Source organism: Chanos chanos, chromosome 2 (assembly GCF_902362185.1).
Source record: "Chanos chanos chromosome 2, fChaCha1.1, whole genome shotgun sequence".
Classification (NCBI taxonomy): domain Eukaryota; kingdom Metazoa; phylum Chordata; class Actinopteri; order Gonorynchiformes; family Chanidae; genus Chanos; species Chanos chanos.
The window spans coordinates 13,360,521-13,375,767 of record NC_044496.1 but is presented as its reverse complement, the minus strand read 5'-3'; the positions used below and the strand labels follow the sequence as shown (position 1 = coordinate 13,375,767).

Sequence of the window (15,247 nt, the reverse complement as noted above, 5' to 3'; positions counted from 1 at the left end):
GGACACTTTCGTGTACTGATTCTTTATCTTTCTACAATAAAAAAAAGTTTTAAAAAGGTGGCATAGTGTTTTAGATTTCATATACGCTACCTAACAGTTTGCTGCCATAAACTGATGAAATAATAATTGCAAATAGATTTAGGCCAACAGATAGAAATATTATTGTAGTGATTGACCTGTGGATAAAATATGCAGACTGAAACATATTCATACTCTAATAGTAAAATCATAAACTGCACTCAGTCGTGTGCACATAATTTTTAATGGCTATAGGTAACGCAGTGCCCTGGCAATGCCCCATGGTGGGAAGTTCAAAACCTTAAGACAAAGCTGGCGCTCATAAGAACACTACTGTGACACCTGCTGGTGTGGCGCAGCCACAATTCTCTTTTGCTTGTTGCCCGGCGCCGTCATCACTTTTACAGGCGTCCGTTTAGTTATCGTTTTACACGATTTTGAAGCGTGTAGGCGCATCTTTAGCTCATCTCACTTTGCTTTTTCTGCGCACCCGAGAAGTAAGCCTAGAGGGGTTTTAGACATGGACATGTTTACCCGCGGACTGGAATTTCTCAAGAGGTGAAAAGTAGCAATAAAACATCGTTTAACTTTTAGACCATTTCAGCTCTTTAACATACATCGATTTGTTCTCGTATTCTGCGACGTCGTCTTCGACAGAGCAATAGCTTAGAATCTCATTCTCTCTGTTCTGTGTACTCCCAACATCTATCACTCCCAAGTAATGCACATTTAAGCATTTTTAAATTTTAAATAAATGACTGAAACGTCTGTTGACTCATGGGAAAACAGTTAGACTGAAACGTTTGAAATCAGTAGCTATGCATACGATTAAAGGAATTTTCCTTCATCATGATTTACACGATCACATGTCGTGTAAATATTTATCTCACCAACACACATGAAAATAAGTGAATGAATGAACGAATGAATAAGGTCGAGCAGAAACTTTACAGAACGTGTCTACAAGGTATAGGGTAAAACAGAGTCAATATAGCCTAGTGTCTACAATCATAAAACATGTGAACGATTTGCTGACACAAGTCGATTGCCTTCGCCCCATTAAAACAATGCTTCCTGCGATATCAGTAAAATTTCAGCGTCAGCCACCTCCCAGTCTGTTAAAATGCTAGGCAATCTAACGTCAATAGCTTAATTCATTATCACTCATATCTCACATTCAGTTTAACCAATTTCTATAGCTTTCTCGGAATTCTGGAACTGGAATTTGTCAGGAAATACAGTGGTGAAGTCTAATTAAAACAGCAATATTTGAAGTATATTTTTTTAAAGTAGTTAAAAAAATATTCTGCTTTCATCAATAACAACACTGGGGAGACCGATGACCTTGCAGTTTACCAATCACTCCAATTTCAATTAATATTTTAAACAGTTACTATCCTGCAAAGTGTTTGCAGTGGTCTCTTGTGAATATGAAACAGAGAGTCAAAAGTAACATTGCCCCTAAAATATCGCGCGTTCACGTGTCCTTACTTGAACGTAACGGTTGTTGTACGCATGGTAACCTATAAATAGAGAACATAATTTTCAGTTCTTAAGTACCAGACTCCGACAAAAGTAGCAGTTAATTTATTGTATTTTTTACACACTTAAACGACTGAAAAGGAGGCGGAGGGAGAGCAGAGGAGACTGAAGGTGGTGAGCCAAACGTTTAGCATGCATTATTAATTGGGACAAGCATCTGTTTCTGTGTTTGGCTAGTGGGATTCACATCTGAGCAAACATCAGCGGGCAGACTTTCAAATAGGAGACAGCACCAAGAATGACACCTCGCTTCATACTCGATGAAAGCACTGATAGGAATGTGAAGGCTTTATTTTAAGTATGTTGGCTTAATCTATTCAGCTCGCAGTCCATGTGTCGATGTCCTGGAGACACCAGTGCTACCCTCTACTCTGCTATTTCCTATCCCTGCGAATTGCGCACAGACAGCCTAAGTAAACACCGGAGTTTCCGACCATCACTCTCGCTCCAGCAAATCACTGTGCAACCCTCCGGGATTGAAGGCGCTTTGGATTCCGCACCCGTTCATTTGAGGATGGCATTACCTCCGTAGTGGAGGCAGAGATCGTGCCATTTTTGGTTTGCGAGAGTGCGCTATTGACAAGTTTGGTTTCCTCTGGAGTTTTGGAGTGGTCGCATTTAACATTTTTGTCTCACCCTTGACATAGTTGAATTTCTTGTTTTTTCGGTCGCTTCCAAAGAAACACTAGTCAGTTACACAATGTCAAGAACAGGAATAAATGTGTGTGCTCTTCTGTTGCTATGTCTCATCACCAGTTCCCTGTGTAACGCGTTCACTTTGTCGGAAGAACCTGCGGAAAGAGCAGCCAAATCGGATGGATATTGTAGTTGGATTTTACGTTCACAGCCTCAGGGAGTGAAAAGAGATAGCTACAATGAGTTTCGGCTCCGTGTCGAGGGAGACCCGGAGAATTATCAAGCCGGGAGTACGTACAGAGGTATAAGCCGCGTTGCTGTTTTTACTATTTATTCCACTTGTTATAATTTAGGGATCTTTGTTATAGCTTGCGATAATGCGACGATTCTCGTTAAAACGTAAACTACAGTCCTTGAATAGCTGATAATTTGGAACTGCTTTTGGAGAATACTTTAAAGTGGTGTTCGTCATGGAGTCTGTAATTTTCCATTAATCAAGGCTTAACTTTTAACCAATGTCAGGTAATCGTGCCGTAGCCAAGCCTAAACTGCTTTCAACTGCTGGATAATATTAGGTTTACTTTCTCGTTCCACTTTCCAAAGACAAACTACATTATAGTCGCATAATATCATGTTGTCATCAGTCATACGGCTTTTTTACTGATCATATACAAGGAAATTTTTAATGATTATATTTGCAATACAACCATTTTTCTCATAAGGAAAAATAATTATGAATTAAAGGTTTAAGTTGTTTGTAAACACTCCCTGCCATTCAGTTATTGGGTATGGAACTGTATTATATCCATACCAGATGCTGATACACAAAGCAAAAGACACAAAAAATAATTAAAAGGGACATATTTTGGCTGTAACCCCCTCATATAGTGGAGCTGAACCACAAGCTGTCTAACACACGTTGGTAAATTTACTAAGTGGACTGGTGAACATGATGAGCTGTGACATGTGATGACATGACATTAGTTGTTGCTTAATTTATGTAACCTGCTTTCTTATTTGTGTGCTTAGTTACTCTCTACACAACAAACCCTGCTTACTTCAGAGGCTTCACCCTCATTGCATTGAAAGAAGGGCAGAATGGAGACAAAGAGGAAGATTATGCTGGCAATTTTCAGGTGAGACTGCATGAAAAAAAATTCCCACATTAAAAATGTCAGTTCAGGGTAGAGCATTGATATTTGGTGATGTGAGGGTTTTTTTGTTTTGTTTTGTTTTATTTTAATTACATAAAAATATATCTTTGCTTAGAGAAAGTTTCAACGACAGCCATGCTTCTTGCTGTTAATTAAGTGTGGTGTCTGAATGACGATAAGTGTCATGTTCATGTCAGGGTGGAAACACATATCAACTGGGATGAGCATGACATACAAGGCATTTGGTTGAAGGGCAGGGCACCTTTGCGAAGCCTCTGCTGTCTGTGATAATGTAATGGAGTCATTCAGCGGCTGGGTGCTGGGATATACTGTGCTGCCTCTAAGAACGACAGCAAACATTGCGCTGGGCCACACCTGGCAGAGCTCTTACATCAACACCATATGTTGCCTCTTCTGGGGCCACCTCACTGCATGAGCTCTCACGCAATATGAGAGAATAGAGGAAAAAGCCCTTAAATCTCCTCATAAACAATAAATCTCAGCTTCTGGTAGAAATACACTTCCCAGAGCCTTTACTTCTGAAAGTGATTTCCTGTCTCACACATGGTCTTAGGGGTGTTTTGATTACTCTCACCTCGCCTCCTGGAATTCCTCCATTTATGAGCTCTGATGCGTTATGTCCATGGTGGATCCATTTCACAGGCCCCTGAACACGCTAAGTGGTGTGCTGGCTGGCAGGGACATGAAGCGGGGTGCTCTCTCTGTCTCTCTCCACTTTACAGCCATGCTCAGAGAATCTCATTCTGTGGAAAGATAAACTGGCTTACCGAGAGGTGTAAATGCAAACTGAGTGCCCAGCATACGCATGTTCCAGTGGGGACTGAGGGATCAGAGTATTTTGGTATCCAGTGCAATGAGGACATCAAGAGTTCAGGCCAAGCTCTACAAAAAGGGTGAGGGGGTTAGACTTTAAAAAGCAGCCAGGCATAAATGTCCAGAGATTTGACTGAAAATACATTGTTTTCTGTTTTTTAGCTGGGAAGTGGTCTGTAAACAGTCTTCCAGATACTATATTTAAGATACATAGTTCAAAGCACTAACGAGAATGGATTGAACTTACCATCTGTCTTAAGAGTTCACTGTTATGCTACACGTGGCAATGTTTGAATCTTACTTAAAAACTGTGAAAACATTGGAAGACTAACCAGTTTAACCTCGTGGCTAGTTTATGCTAACAGTGATGGTGCTTTCTCAGATTTCTGAACCATAAATCGCTGCTTAAATAGATCTGAATACTGAAAGCCAAAGTAAGTTTCCTCCTTGTTCTAAATTCAGGAAAATAAGGATACACTAACTTTTGAAACAAGCCTTGTGACCCCAAAGGTATTGTGCAAGGCACTGAGGCAGATATCAGCATTGCTGTTTTAGATGTAATTACTCAGAGGAACAGCATTGCTCTGTAAGGGGCTTGCCTCTAGGGTACAAGAGTTGCTGAGGGAGAGAAAAAGGTCAGGTATCTAGGGGATCTCCCTCACCTTTGCAAGCTGCCAGCTCTGTGCTCTCTCATCAGTTCTGCCATCTTTCTCTTCCCATGGGTGCTCACCTGTATGTAACTGCCCTAATGACTATGAGGTATGTGATGCTGACTTATCAAGTCTAACAGTCTTACTCACTGCTGCTTTTACCTCATTGCAGCTAAGAGAGTCTTTAAGGCCGGCACTCATATGTGCTCAGATCTTGCTGTCTGTACTGGGTAATGAAGCTTGAATTTTGAACTCTGTGGAGGCTCATTTTTAGTTTGGAGACTTGCTATATCCATATTAGATTTTCATGTCTGCTTAGTTTGTCCCGTGCACCGCATTGTAATGATCACCATTTTTTTCAGCTGCCAAAATTATTTTGTCTTATTACAGTTGCTTTCAAAATAAAACTGAAAAATGACCTTTGAGAACAGGAGACTTTATATGTATGTATGTATATACTTCTGCTAATTTTCATTTGTATTTCTGTTCTTGTTATTTTTGGAGTTGGCAGCACAGAGTTCTGTTTTCTGCTTTATTTGCTTTTGAAATCGATTTCATGCCGTTGTTATTTAGTGCTAGTCTTGAGTCTCTTTTTCTGAAAGTCTTGCTTGCTGTGGTGTGCTACGCTCTTGGAAATGTCAGGGGGGAAAGGAAGAGACGAATCATTCTGTCAGACCCAGTGTGTCAGCGATACACTGCCTGACTGAGTTTAATCCAGAAATGATGAGGGCACCAGGGGTGGATTATTTGGAAAAATGTACAATTTGCAGAAGGCTCCTCAATAGTGGTCGATAAAAAAAGTCACGTTCTTCTATGAATTACTTAGTAATTATTTTGTTGAACCTAGTATTTGGTGAATGGCGTAGCTGTTTTGTATGGCAAAGTGAATTGCATGAAGTTGCATTTTACCTTCTCTGACTTCACCCCAGTGGGTGTGCCTGCTCTTGCTCGATAATGGTGGTTATACAGTCATTGGTGCAGGAAGAAATGAAACACGTATATGGACTATTGAACTCTCTCTCTCTCTCTCTCTCTCTCTCTCTCTCTCCCTTTCTATCTTTCTGTCTGCCACACACACACACACACACACACACACACACACACACACACACACACACACACCACAAGAGTGGAGAATTGCAGGTGTCCTTATGAAGTTACTGGAGCTAAACAGAAGACTCTTCCCTTGAACCGCCATAAAGGAAGTCAAAGTGGCTCATTTACAAACAAATAATGCTCTACTTAATGATAACTCAGAGCCTCTCCATCTGCATACCCGAGATAGAAAGAATAGGATGGCTGGAGTACCAAAACCTTGCGTCATGCCCAACCAAATAATTATTTTCTTTTCTCTTCAATGCACTCTTTCCTTCCTCTTTCTGTGCGGCTTCAGTCTGGCCCCAGTGTGGCTGCCTACCCCAGGAGTGCAGGGACCTGATGTACCTTCTCCTCTCTCTCTGGCTGCTTGACTCTTTCTGGGTCCTTCTGAGAGCAGACCAGCGCAGGAGACCCAGGGCTACACACTCTGCTGCCAGGAGTGGCATTCATATCAAAGCGCCCACCCAGCATCAGTCTCACAGGGCTGTGCTGTTTAGTGGAGTGTCAGTGCCTGGAGTGACAGTCACATGGAGCTGTTCTCTAACACTCCCCCCTTCTTCCCCCAAGGTTGAGTTTGCCCAAAAGGGCTCTTGCTTTCTGCTTTCCTCTGGAATCCACAAAAACAGAGAAACCTCCAGTGACCAGGGTTATTTGAAGTACAGCTTATTTGAAATCTGGAAGCGTGCACAGTCTCAGCTATTTCTGCCTGGCTTCTGACTGCTCTAAAAGCACTTTTTGTTTTGTTCTCATGGGAGGTTAGCTGGCACTAGGAGTGGTAACTCAGTACCTTTCTTTGACCGACTGACTGATTTGAAAAAAAAAAAAAAAAAAAAGTCATCATTGATTGTATTATTGACTGTGACAATTGTAACCTGAGAGCAGTTACTAGAAGGGATACAGGCCTACCAAAGGGATTCCAATTTTTTTTTTTTTTTTGAGAATCGGCTTTACTTGAAAATGCCTTTCCTCCTGAAATGTTCCTCTCTCTCAGTTTGTCTGCTGTGTCAGGGTTTGTTTGACGTTGCTTGTTATTGTTTCAGCTGGAGCAGCTGGCTCACACTCACTCAGTCAGCTATGTATAGGGGTCAAAGGTTGGCCAGAGCAGGTTAGCTGCTTTTCACAGCTGGCTTTTAGAGCATTCTTATGGGGTGTCCTAGAGATGAACACATGCACAGCCTCCATTCACATAGCTGGCGTTTACTCTCTGGGAACATGGGGGTTCTTTTATTACTCTAGTCTGGTCTGGAGTGTTAGTGCAGTGGATTGGCTACAAATCAGGGACATAGACGCAGATGCTGGTCCAATATAAACTAGCTCAGAAGATTACAAGACAGCCAGAATCCTACGCTGACAGTTTCGCAGTGTTAGGATTGTCTAGGGACGAAGCTTTGCACGTTTAATTCTGTGATCCTGTCAAAAGAAACAGATCTTTCTGTAGACTCGATCATTACTTATTTAAACAGAAAGTTAGAGTTTGTGTCTGGCAAAATTGAAGACAAAATATGGAGTATTAGTGGACAATTGAAACTTTACTTGGTCTCATTGTGTAACTTACCTGCTTTTGATGTGATTTTTATGACCTAAGTATTTGATATTGCCTTTAAAATGAAAGTTGTGCCTGAGTTTTATCTTTCCAGAAGATCTTGCAGATGAAAATTCATCACAGTAAATCGTTTGGCTAGGAACATTGTAGTGTGATAATGAATGTAATTGTGCCGTTTAGTGCTTATAAAGGGCATTCTCTTGATTACATGATTATAACTTCATTGCTAATTATTGAACACTGTTGGTTTCCTGAGTGATGGATATTGTGAGGAATATAATGGGCTATGTCTTTGAACTATTCTGTATGACAGCACTCTGTGGAGGACAAACTCCAGATATATTTACCGTCCGTTCCCCTGCATGTGCGCACACACATGCACACACACACGCACACGCATGCGGAAATACACTAACTGTGATGTGAATGGTAATGATTGTGGATGTTTATGAATAAGATGTGAAACTGTCATCTTGGCAAACGTGAATACAAAGATGAGAGTGTTACATGCAGCGCATTATAGGTAGAGACTGAGTATGTTAGAATTATCATGTGTGGGTCTTCAGGGTTAACTGTCCCCAATGTCGATATGAACATCATTACTGCAATTTAATGCAACTGAATTGAAATGTAATTTAACAAATGACAAAATTCTATAATCACTGTGAAATTAGCTGATAGTAATTGAGGGTAATTTAAGTATAATTTAGACCCTTGCATGAATTGTGCAATGGAAGACACAATTATCTTTACATAATGCCCTCTTCCTCACATTAGAAACAAAGCAGATTTAGTAGATTCAGGAAATGAATCAAAATAATCTGTCCATTGACTTTCAACTAGAAAGGTCACCAGTGAAAACAGTAATTAGTTTGCAAGGAATACTTTCTTTGCAAATCTTTGCTTTTCAATACCCCCATTAGTGCAGTCTATTTTCTATTTTCAGTGTCACACCTACTATATTGTCTCTCTTACTGTGAGATTGTGTGTGTGTGTGTGTGTGTGTGTATCTCCCTCTCTCTCTCTCGCCCTCTCTCTGTGTGTGTGTGTGTGTGTGTACACATTTATTGATGCATGTGCACTTTTTCTTTTTTGCAGATCATTGATGAGGAGGACACTCAGTTTATGACAAACTGTCCACCTGCAGTGACAGAGAGTACTCCTCGCAGAAGAACCAGAATACAGGTGTTTTGGACAGCGCCCCCCACAGGCAGTGGCTGTATTTTACTGAAGTAAGAACAAAAGCTATCCTAAACTTTCAGTACCAAGACTAGCCTATGACGCCCCCCCCCCCCCCCCCCCCCCCCCCTCCTTGTGTGTGGCAAGGAGCTATAGTACTATTTATGATTTGTAAATGTTGTAAGTGTTTGTTAGTCCTACAACAGTTAGTCCTACAACAGTTCTACAATGCCAGTAGTTAAACAGTTATGGTAAAGTAGATTTTTGCAGTCTAAAATATGGCATTGCAAAATATGATGTAGGAACTTAAACAGCCCCTTGGCTATAATAACTAAGACTTCTATATCAGGAACTATTGAATTAATTAGAAAAAGATTTTCTTTTTTTTTTTAAATTGGTTTTGGAATATATAGTCTGAAATTATTGTAGATTTACAGTTTCACTCCCCATACACATCCCAGTTTGTTACAAATGTTTTTGATGCAAACCCTTAAGTAACCTGTCGTGTATCCTGTGCAATAATATCTATTTTAGTGCAAGTTTAACAGAGATATTATGAGTGACTGTGTCCTGGATACACTAGAATGACTTGCCACAATGAGACTAGTTCAACTTGTTCTAGGTTGCTCTACGCTGGGCTTGAGTTGTATAGTCATTGATTTCATCTAAAGAGTGTGTGGGAATTCACATAAGGTCTAATTGATGATGAGAGAAAATCGACATTGTGGCCTAATTAATCACCTAGCTGCAAATGAGAGGAGTGAATAAAATGAACTTGCAATATGTATTTAATTATTAATGTTAGCCCTTGACCAACCATGCTTCACTTCAGATCGCATTCATGTTTTATACTGATTTGATCATTAAAGAGCTATGCTCCGTGCACACAGTCACAGCCAGTAATTGATGTTGTTATGTGCCTTAGGGTATGTTTCACTACATATTGTTATATATCATTGACATAAAGAAGAAACGGCATTTACGGACTTGTCTGAGCATCATATCACAGAATCACAGTGAAACTTATTCAGTAGAGGGAAATAAATCTGAGATAGATCGATAGATAGATAGAGAGAGAGAGAGAAAGGAAAACAGAAAGGTTTTGCCCTACATGACATTCTGATCACTGCATTATTAAAGACCCGAGCGTGGCTGTCATTCGGAGCCGTCGTGACGTGCTGTCGTAAAAGCGGCATGCATTTCTTATTAATGTACGTTATTATGGGCCTGTCAGTATGACTGATGAGCTTCCCTCTCACTTTGACTATGTCTCTGTAACTTCTGTCTCTCACCCCAACTTTACAGACACAGAACCCCAAGAACCCTAAGAAGAGACAAAGGGAGAGAGAGAGAGAGAGAGAGAGAGGGGGGGGGGGGCAGAGAGAAAGAGAAAGAGAGAGAGAGAGAGAGAGAGAGAGAGAGAGAGAGAGAGAGAGAGAGAGAGAGAGAGAGAGAGAGATTGACAGCATGAGAAATGAAGGATACTGTATAACAGAGATAGTGATTCAGTGATTTAGGATAGGAAGAGAGCTGCAGAGAATAGTGATAGCTGTACTGAGAAAGAACCATCCGGAGGCTTAGAGTGTAAACTGCTAATTGTTTCTTTTGTAGTCTGAGGAGACTCTTCCAGCTTTAGTTTACATGCAAATGTAATAAAAACAGTGGGCATTTATGCGCTGCTCACAACAATCTTTGAAACAAAACCAAAGAATAAAAAAGGAACATCAGAAGATGGCTGATTAGATTAGATTTGGGAAAGCCAGTGAAATGTATTGCTCTGTAGTCTTGCTGTTTCTGCAAGTAGCTCATAAAGCTGACCCCAATTAGAAGTTTGCCAGAAAAATGAGGCAGGTGCTTCTAAAACCACACTGCTTAAATGGTCACTAGCCAGCCTGCCAGTCAGCTAAAAACAGAAGTACATGCACACACCCACAGAACAGAAGTACATAAACACCGCCCCCCTCTGTCTGTCTGTCTGTCTGTCCGTCCGTCCGTCCGTCTGTCTGTCTGTCTCTCTCTCTCTCTCTCTCTCTCTCTCTCTCTCTCTCTCTCTCTCTCTCTCTCCCCCTCCCCCTCTCCCTCTCTCTGTCTCTCTCTCTCTCTCTCTCTCACTCATACACACACACAGGCAAAGTTATCCATCGCCTGATATTATTTGTCTAATCTGGGACAGAGATCAAAATTTCATCACTGGTACTGGGATGTTTGGTTTTAATTCCACACTGCTGATGATGAGTGCTTGTCCGTCAAATATCCTATCTTAGAATTTTTTATTCGTTAAGATAGAAGCTCTGTGTGTGTGTGTGTGTGTGTGTGTGTGTGTGTGTGTGTGTGTGTGTGTGTGTGTGCGCACATGCACGCATGTCTGCTCATGGATATTAGTTTTTCCCTTTGAATAAGATGGTGGAACAGACTTGAGCTGCTTTTTCCCCCAGCATGGTTAGCAGTAACTGTGGAGCTGATAATGTTGTCTGAGAATTCAGATGTTTGGAAAGAGTGAGTTGTGGTGGTGAATTTCCCTCCAAAAGGCCAGGATCAGGAGGTCAGATAGGGACACAAAGAGTAACCTCCAATGGGATGAACTGAGGGTTGCCTTCAAGAGGGATACTGTTTTTTTTACAATATCCCTCTGTTTCCCTGGTTTTTAATCTATTGTTAATGGTCTAAAAAAGACACTTTATCTTTTTGCTTATAAAGAAAGAGAGGAGAATTGAAGAAAGAGAATTGAGCTTCACATAAAGCAACGAATCCTTTGACTGCTCAATGTATTGGACATAAACAAACATTTGCCACGGTCACAGTATTGGCAGGATTATTTCCACCAACTGAAATGTTTTAAAAATGAATAGCATGTCATAGTCACATGTCCTTTTTAATACATGTAGTCTGTAGCATCACACCTTCATCTAGTGTGATATTAGCTTTGTATATGATCATGAATGGCATGGGATTCATGTGCCCAAGAATCCAGTACCTGAAAATTATTTTCTTCTCTTTAAACGCACACACACACACACACACACACACACACACACACACACACGCACACACGCACAATTAGGTGAATAGCATCAACAGTGTAAATGCAAGAAAGTGAGTCTGCCCTTAATAACATCTCATTGATAGAATTTAAATTGGAAGTTAAATAACCATTACTGCAGCTGATTGCCTAGCCAGCCCCAGAAAGTGAGCAGGCTTTCTCCTGGTTCCTCCTTCTCCTAGATATGTGAAATTGAGGTGAGATTGAATTAAAGCATGAACAATTAGAGTGGCACTGGCAGTGCCTTTAAATAAGTGTGCTGGTGTGTGGGGATTTGTGCGATAGTTCTTTACACCTACCATACAAAACCACCTTTCCCCACTTACTGGGGGAGAGGGGTGGGAGGAAGAGAGAGAGAGACAATGAGAGAGAGAGAGAGAGAGAGTACTCCTCTTTCTCTGTCCCATACACACACTCTCTATGGTTTGCGTTACTTCAAAACTTTAGATATAACCTACCCTATCATCCTCAGACCTTTTGAAGTAGAGGAGAATGCTGTCTGAGCAAGAGGCATATTGAACTCTGGCTCTGTTTCAACTTTTTAAAATGTGGCTAGGAGAGAAAAAGCTTTGTTATGTGCACGTAGCTATATAGCTGTCAGACCCCTATCAATATTTTCGCCCGAAACAAAGGCTGTAAAATAAACAAATACAGGCATAAAAGAATAAATAAAACAACTGTCACTTGGCTCTGTCCTCAGATCATCAAACCGGGAGCTGGTGACAGTGGAGTCATCAAGGCTGCTTGGGCTTCAAGGCAGAATCCTGTTCAATTAAGAAAATTTCAATCACATCTCTAGCTCCCAGCAGAAATAAGGAGAGCTCTCAAAACAACAGTCCTGGAGGGTCTCTTGTTTCTGTCTCTGTTCTTCTCTGTTGCTCTCTTGCTCTCTCTCTCTCTCTCTCTCACTCTAAGATGCAAGACACCCCTGAATTCAGTAGCCAGAGATTAATGTTTTTTTTATTTACAACCAGAAACATGGTGTCATTTTTGTGTATAGTTTTTAGGATGTGTTTTCTTTTGGAAAGAATTAGCTGCAGTGATTTCCATTTTATGTCAATTTGTCCAAAGAAGGGAGGACCTCTTCTCTCTACTTTTCTCTCTCTCTCTCTCTCTCTCTCTCTCTCTCTCTCTCTCTCTCTTTCACTCTCTAATTTGTGTTCTGTGTTCGTCAGCAAAGGCGAACTCTTTTACGCTCACTCTTTCACTCACTCTGTCTTTTTTTGTGTAATTCTCGTACTCTTTCTTTCTGTTTGCCAGTTCTTAGTAGGAAGCCAGTCCAGTTGTTGGACCAGAACCAGCAAGTCATAAATATTCCAGTTAGAGGTTAATCATCTGGCCTGGGTCCAACACTAGCTACAGTCATTCATGACTGCCACCAACATGAATTTTGTGGAGTGCTGATGTTCAGCGGCTGAACTTGAAGGGTTTTTGTTTACTCAGATTTTTTCCAGGCCATGATAAAATTACTTAAAGTGCTGCATCCACTTTAATGTCAGTTTTCAGACATCTTTATCTATACACACTCTTTTCCTGTGGATCTCTTTGGTGGGCTTGGCTGTGCTGTTACCCTGTCAATCAGGCTTATCTTGGACTGCCTGTTCTTTCTCTCTCTGCCTGCCTCCTCCTGCCACCCAGGCTGCAGTGTCTGTATTCTGCAGGCAGCACAGGGTGCTCTGTGCTGTAGAGAAGGCCCGTTATTTCTGCCTATTTTACTCTGTAATACATAAAAAGGCTTAAAAATTATCTAAGTTTTCTTCATAAAGAGTTGAACTGAACATAGTTTGATCTTTATACCTTCTAAGTTTTAGTGTCTTGGCATCAAAATACTGCTTCCTGCTCTCTCTTGTTGCTATATCGTTCAGCAACAGCAACAACTCTGCTGCCAGTGTCAGTTCATCACAGGAGCTTTGAAGAAAAAAGATAATTAGAGATGTATTTTCTTTACTGAGAAAGGGTTGTCAATATCTTGTGATTGAGATTGTTTGGTTGGGTTCATGTTCTTAGTATTAGTGAACAGTAGACAAGTATGAGACCCACATCTGCTTCTTTTCAGATCCTGTAATGAAACTCTCCTTTAAATGGCACTGGCTCGCAGTCAAAAATATTTCTTTCACTGAAGGATTACAGTTAGATGAATAGGGCTCTAGATTGCTCTCTCTTCAGAGCTTTGGTTTCTTACAATGATTTCTCTTCTCTTCTCTTCTCTTCTCTTCTCTTCTCTTCTCTTCTCTTCTCTTCTCTTCTCTTCTCTTCTCTTCTCTTCTCTTCTCTTCTGTTCTTTCATCCCTTCTTCCCTCTTTGCTAATTTTAAACTCTCTCCTCTTTACTCATTTTTCTCTTCCCTTGATTATTTTCACTTGGTAGGGCGAGCATCGTTCAGAGGAAGATCATCTCCTTCCAGGATGAGGGCTCCCTCACAAAGCGGATGTGTGAGAAAGGTAAGCCTCTCATTACCAGGAAAGAGATGATATCACTCAGCGGCTTTTCAAGAACTCTCTCTACCATCTAACACCCAAGTGCTAGTGCTCAGTGTGATGTGATCTAGACAGTGTTCTCTCTTTCTTCTTACTCTTCTCCTCCTACACCTATCTGGGAGCTCCCCTGCCCTGATTCAGGCCTGCTTGCATCATATGCCTCATTGTCACAGCTGTACTTGCAGGGGAATGATCTTAAATGAATGTGGACCCCCTGCCATGCGTAACATTGGATGGTGCATGCCGAGAGGCTGATCAAAGTCCCTGCGTGCGTGTGTGTGTGTGTGTGTGTGTGTGTGTGTGTGTGTGTGTGTATGTGTTTGGGGGTGTATGTGTGTGTGTTTGTGTGTTTGGGTGTGTGTATAGCATTGCTTCTTGTAAATAAGCAGCCCTGTGTTCCTGTGTCCCTGCTCTTTCCTCTGATTCAGAGCCGCTGTTTGGAGAAGCCACTGACAAACCACTCCTGGACTGCTGTGCCTGTGGTACAGCCAAGTACAGGGTCACCTTCTATGGCAACTGGTCTGAGAAACTGCATCCCAAAGACTACCCAAGTAAGTGTTCTCACCAGGTGTTCTCACCACTATGTTTTAATTTTCCTACCCTTTACTGATTTCAAATAGTACTTTGAAGAACACTTTGATGAGTCAGTTTAGCAACTGTGAAAGCAGATAATTCACAGAATGTTCACAATTATCTGTAGTGAATGACTCCTGCAAATTGTATCCCTGGTTCCCAAAAACAGTCACTCTAAACAGACTAAAGCAAATGTCATACTCACAACTACACACAGACACACACACATACACACCCACACAGTCTTTTGTGGGCTGCCTGGATGACCTTGAGACTGCCTCATTGGGAGTAAATTAAGACAGGGGATTACCACCACTCTCCGCTTGAGGTTGTGTTCTTGCTGCCCCAATCAATATACTGATGAGAATAGACTTCAGAGAAAAATAAATGCAGAAAAAGTGAGGGACTCTAATTTATGGGCTTAAGTGAAAAAAGAACAGAGAGAAAGAATAGTTCATGTTTTTGCCTGTGATAAAGGTATGACAATCAATACAATGAAACAG

General features: G+C 41.1%; 1 protein-coding gene across 1 annotated transcript in view; it reads left to right on the top strand.

The window, feature by feature from the left end:
• The first annotated feature begins 2,260 nt into the window (after positions 1-2,260).
• spon1a (spondin 1a) overlaps positions 2,261-15,247 on the top strand; it is a 70,465-nt gene continuing 57,478 nt past the window's right edge. Inside the window, exons 1-5 of the mRNA XM_030794215.1 lie at positions 2,261-2,498; positions 3,226-3,332; positions 8,574-8,707; positions 14,062-14,135; positions 14,600-14,722. Coding sequence (XP_030650075.1) covers positions 2,261-2,498; positions 3,226-3,332; positions 8,574-8,707; positions 14,062-14,135; positions 14,600-14,722 — 676 coding nt within the window. The remainder of the gene's footprint in view (positions 2,499-3,225; positions 3,333-8,573; positions 8,708-14,061; positions 14,136-14,599; positions 14,723-15,247) is intronic.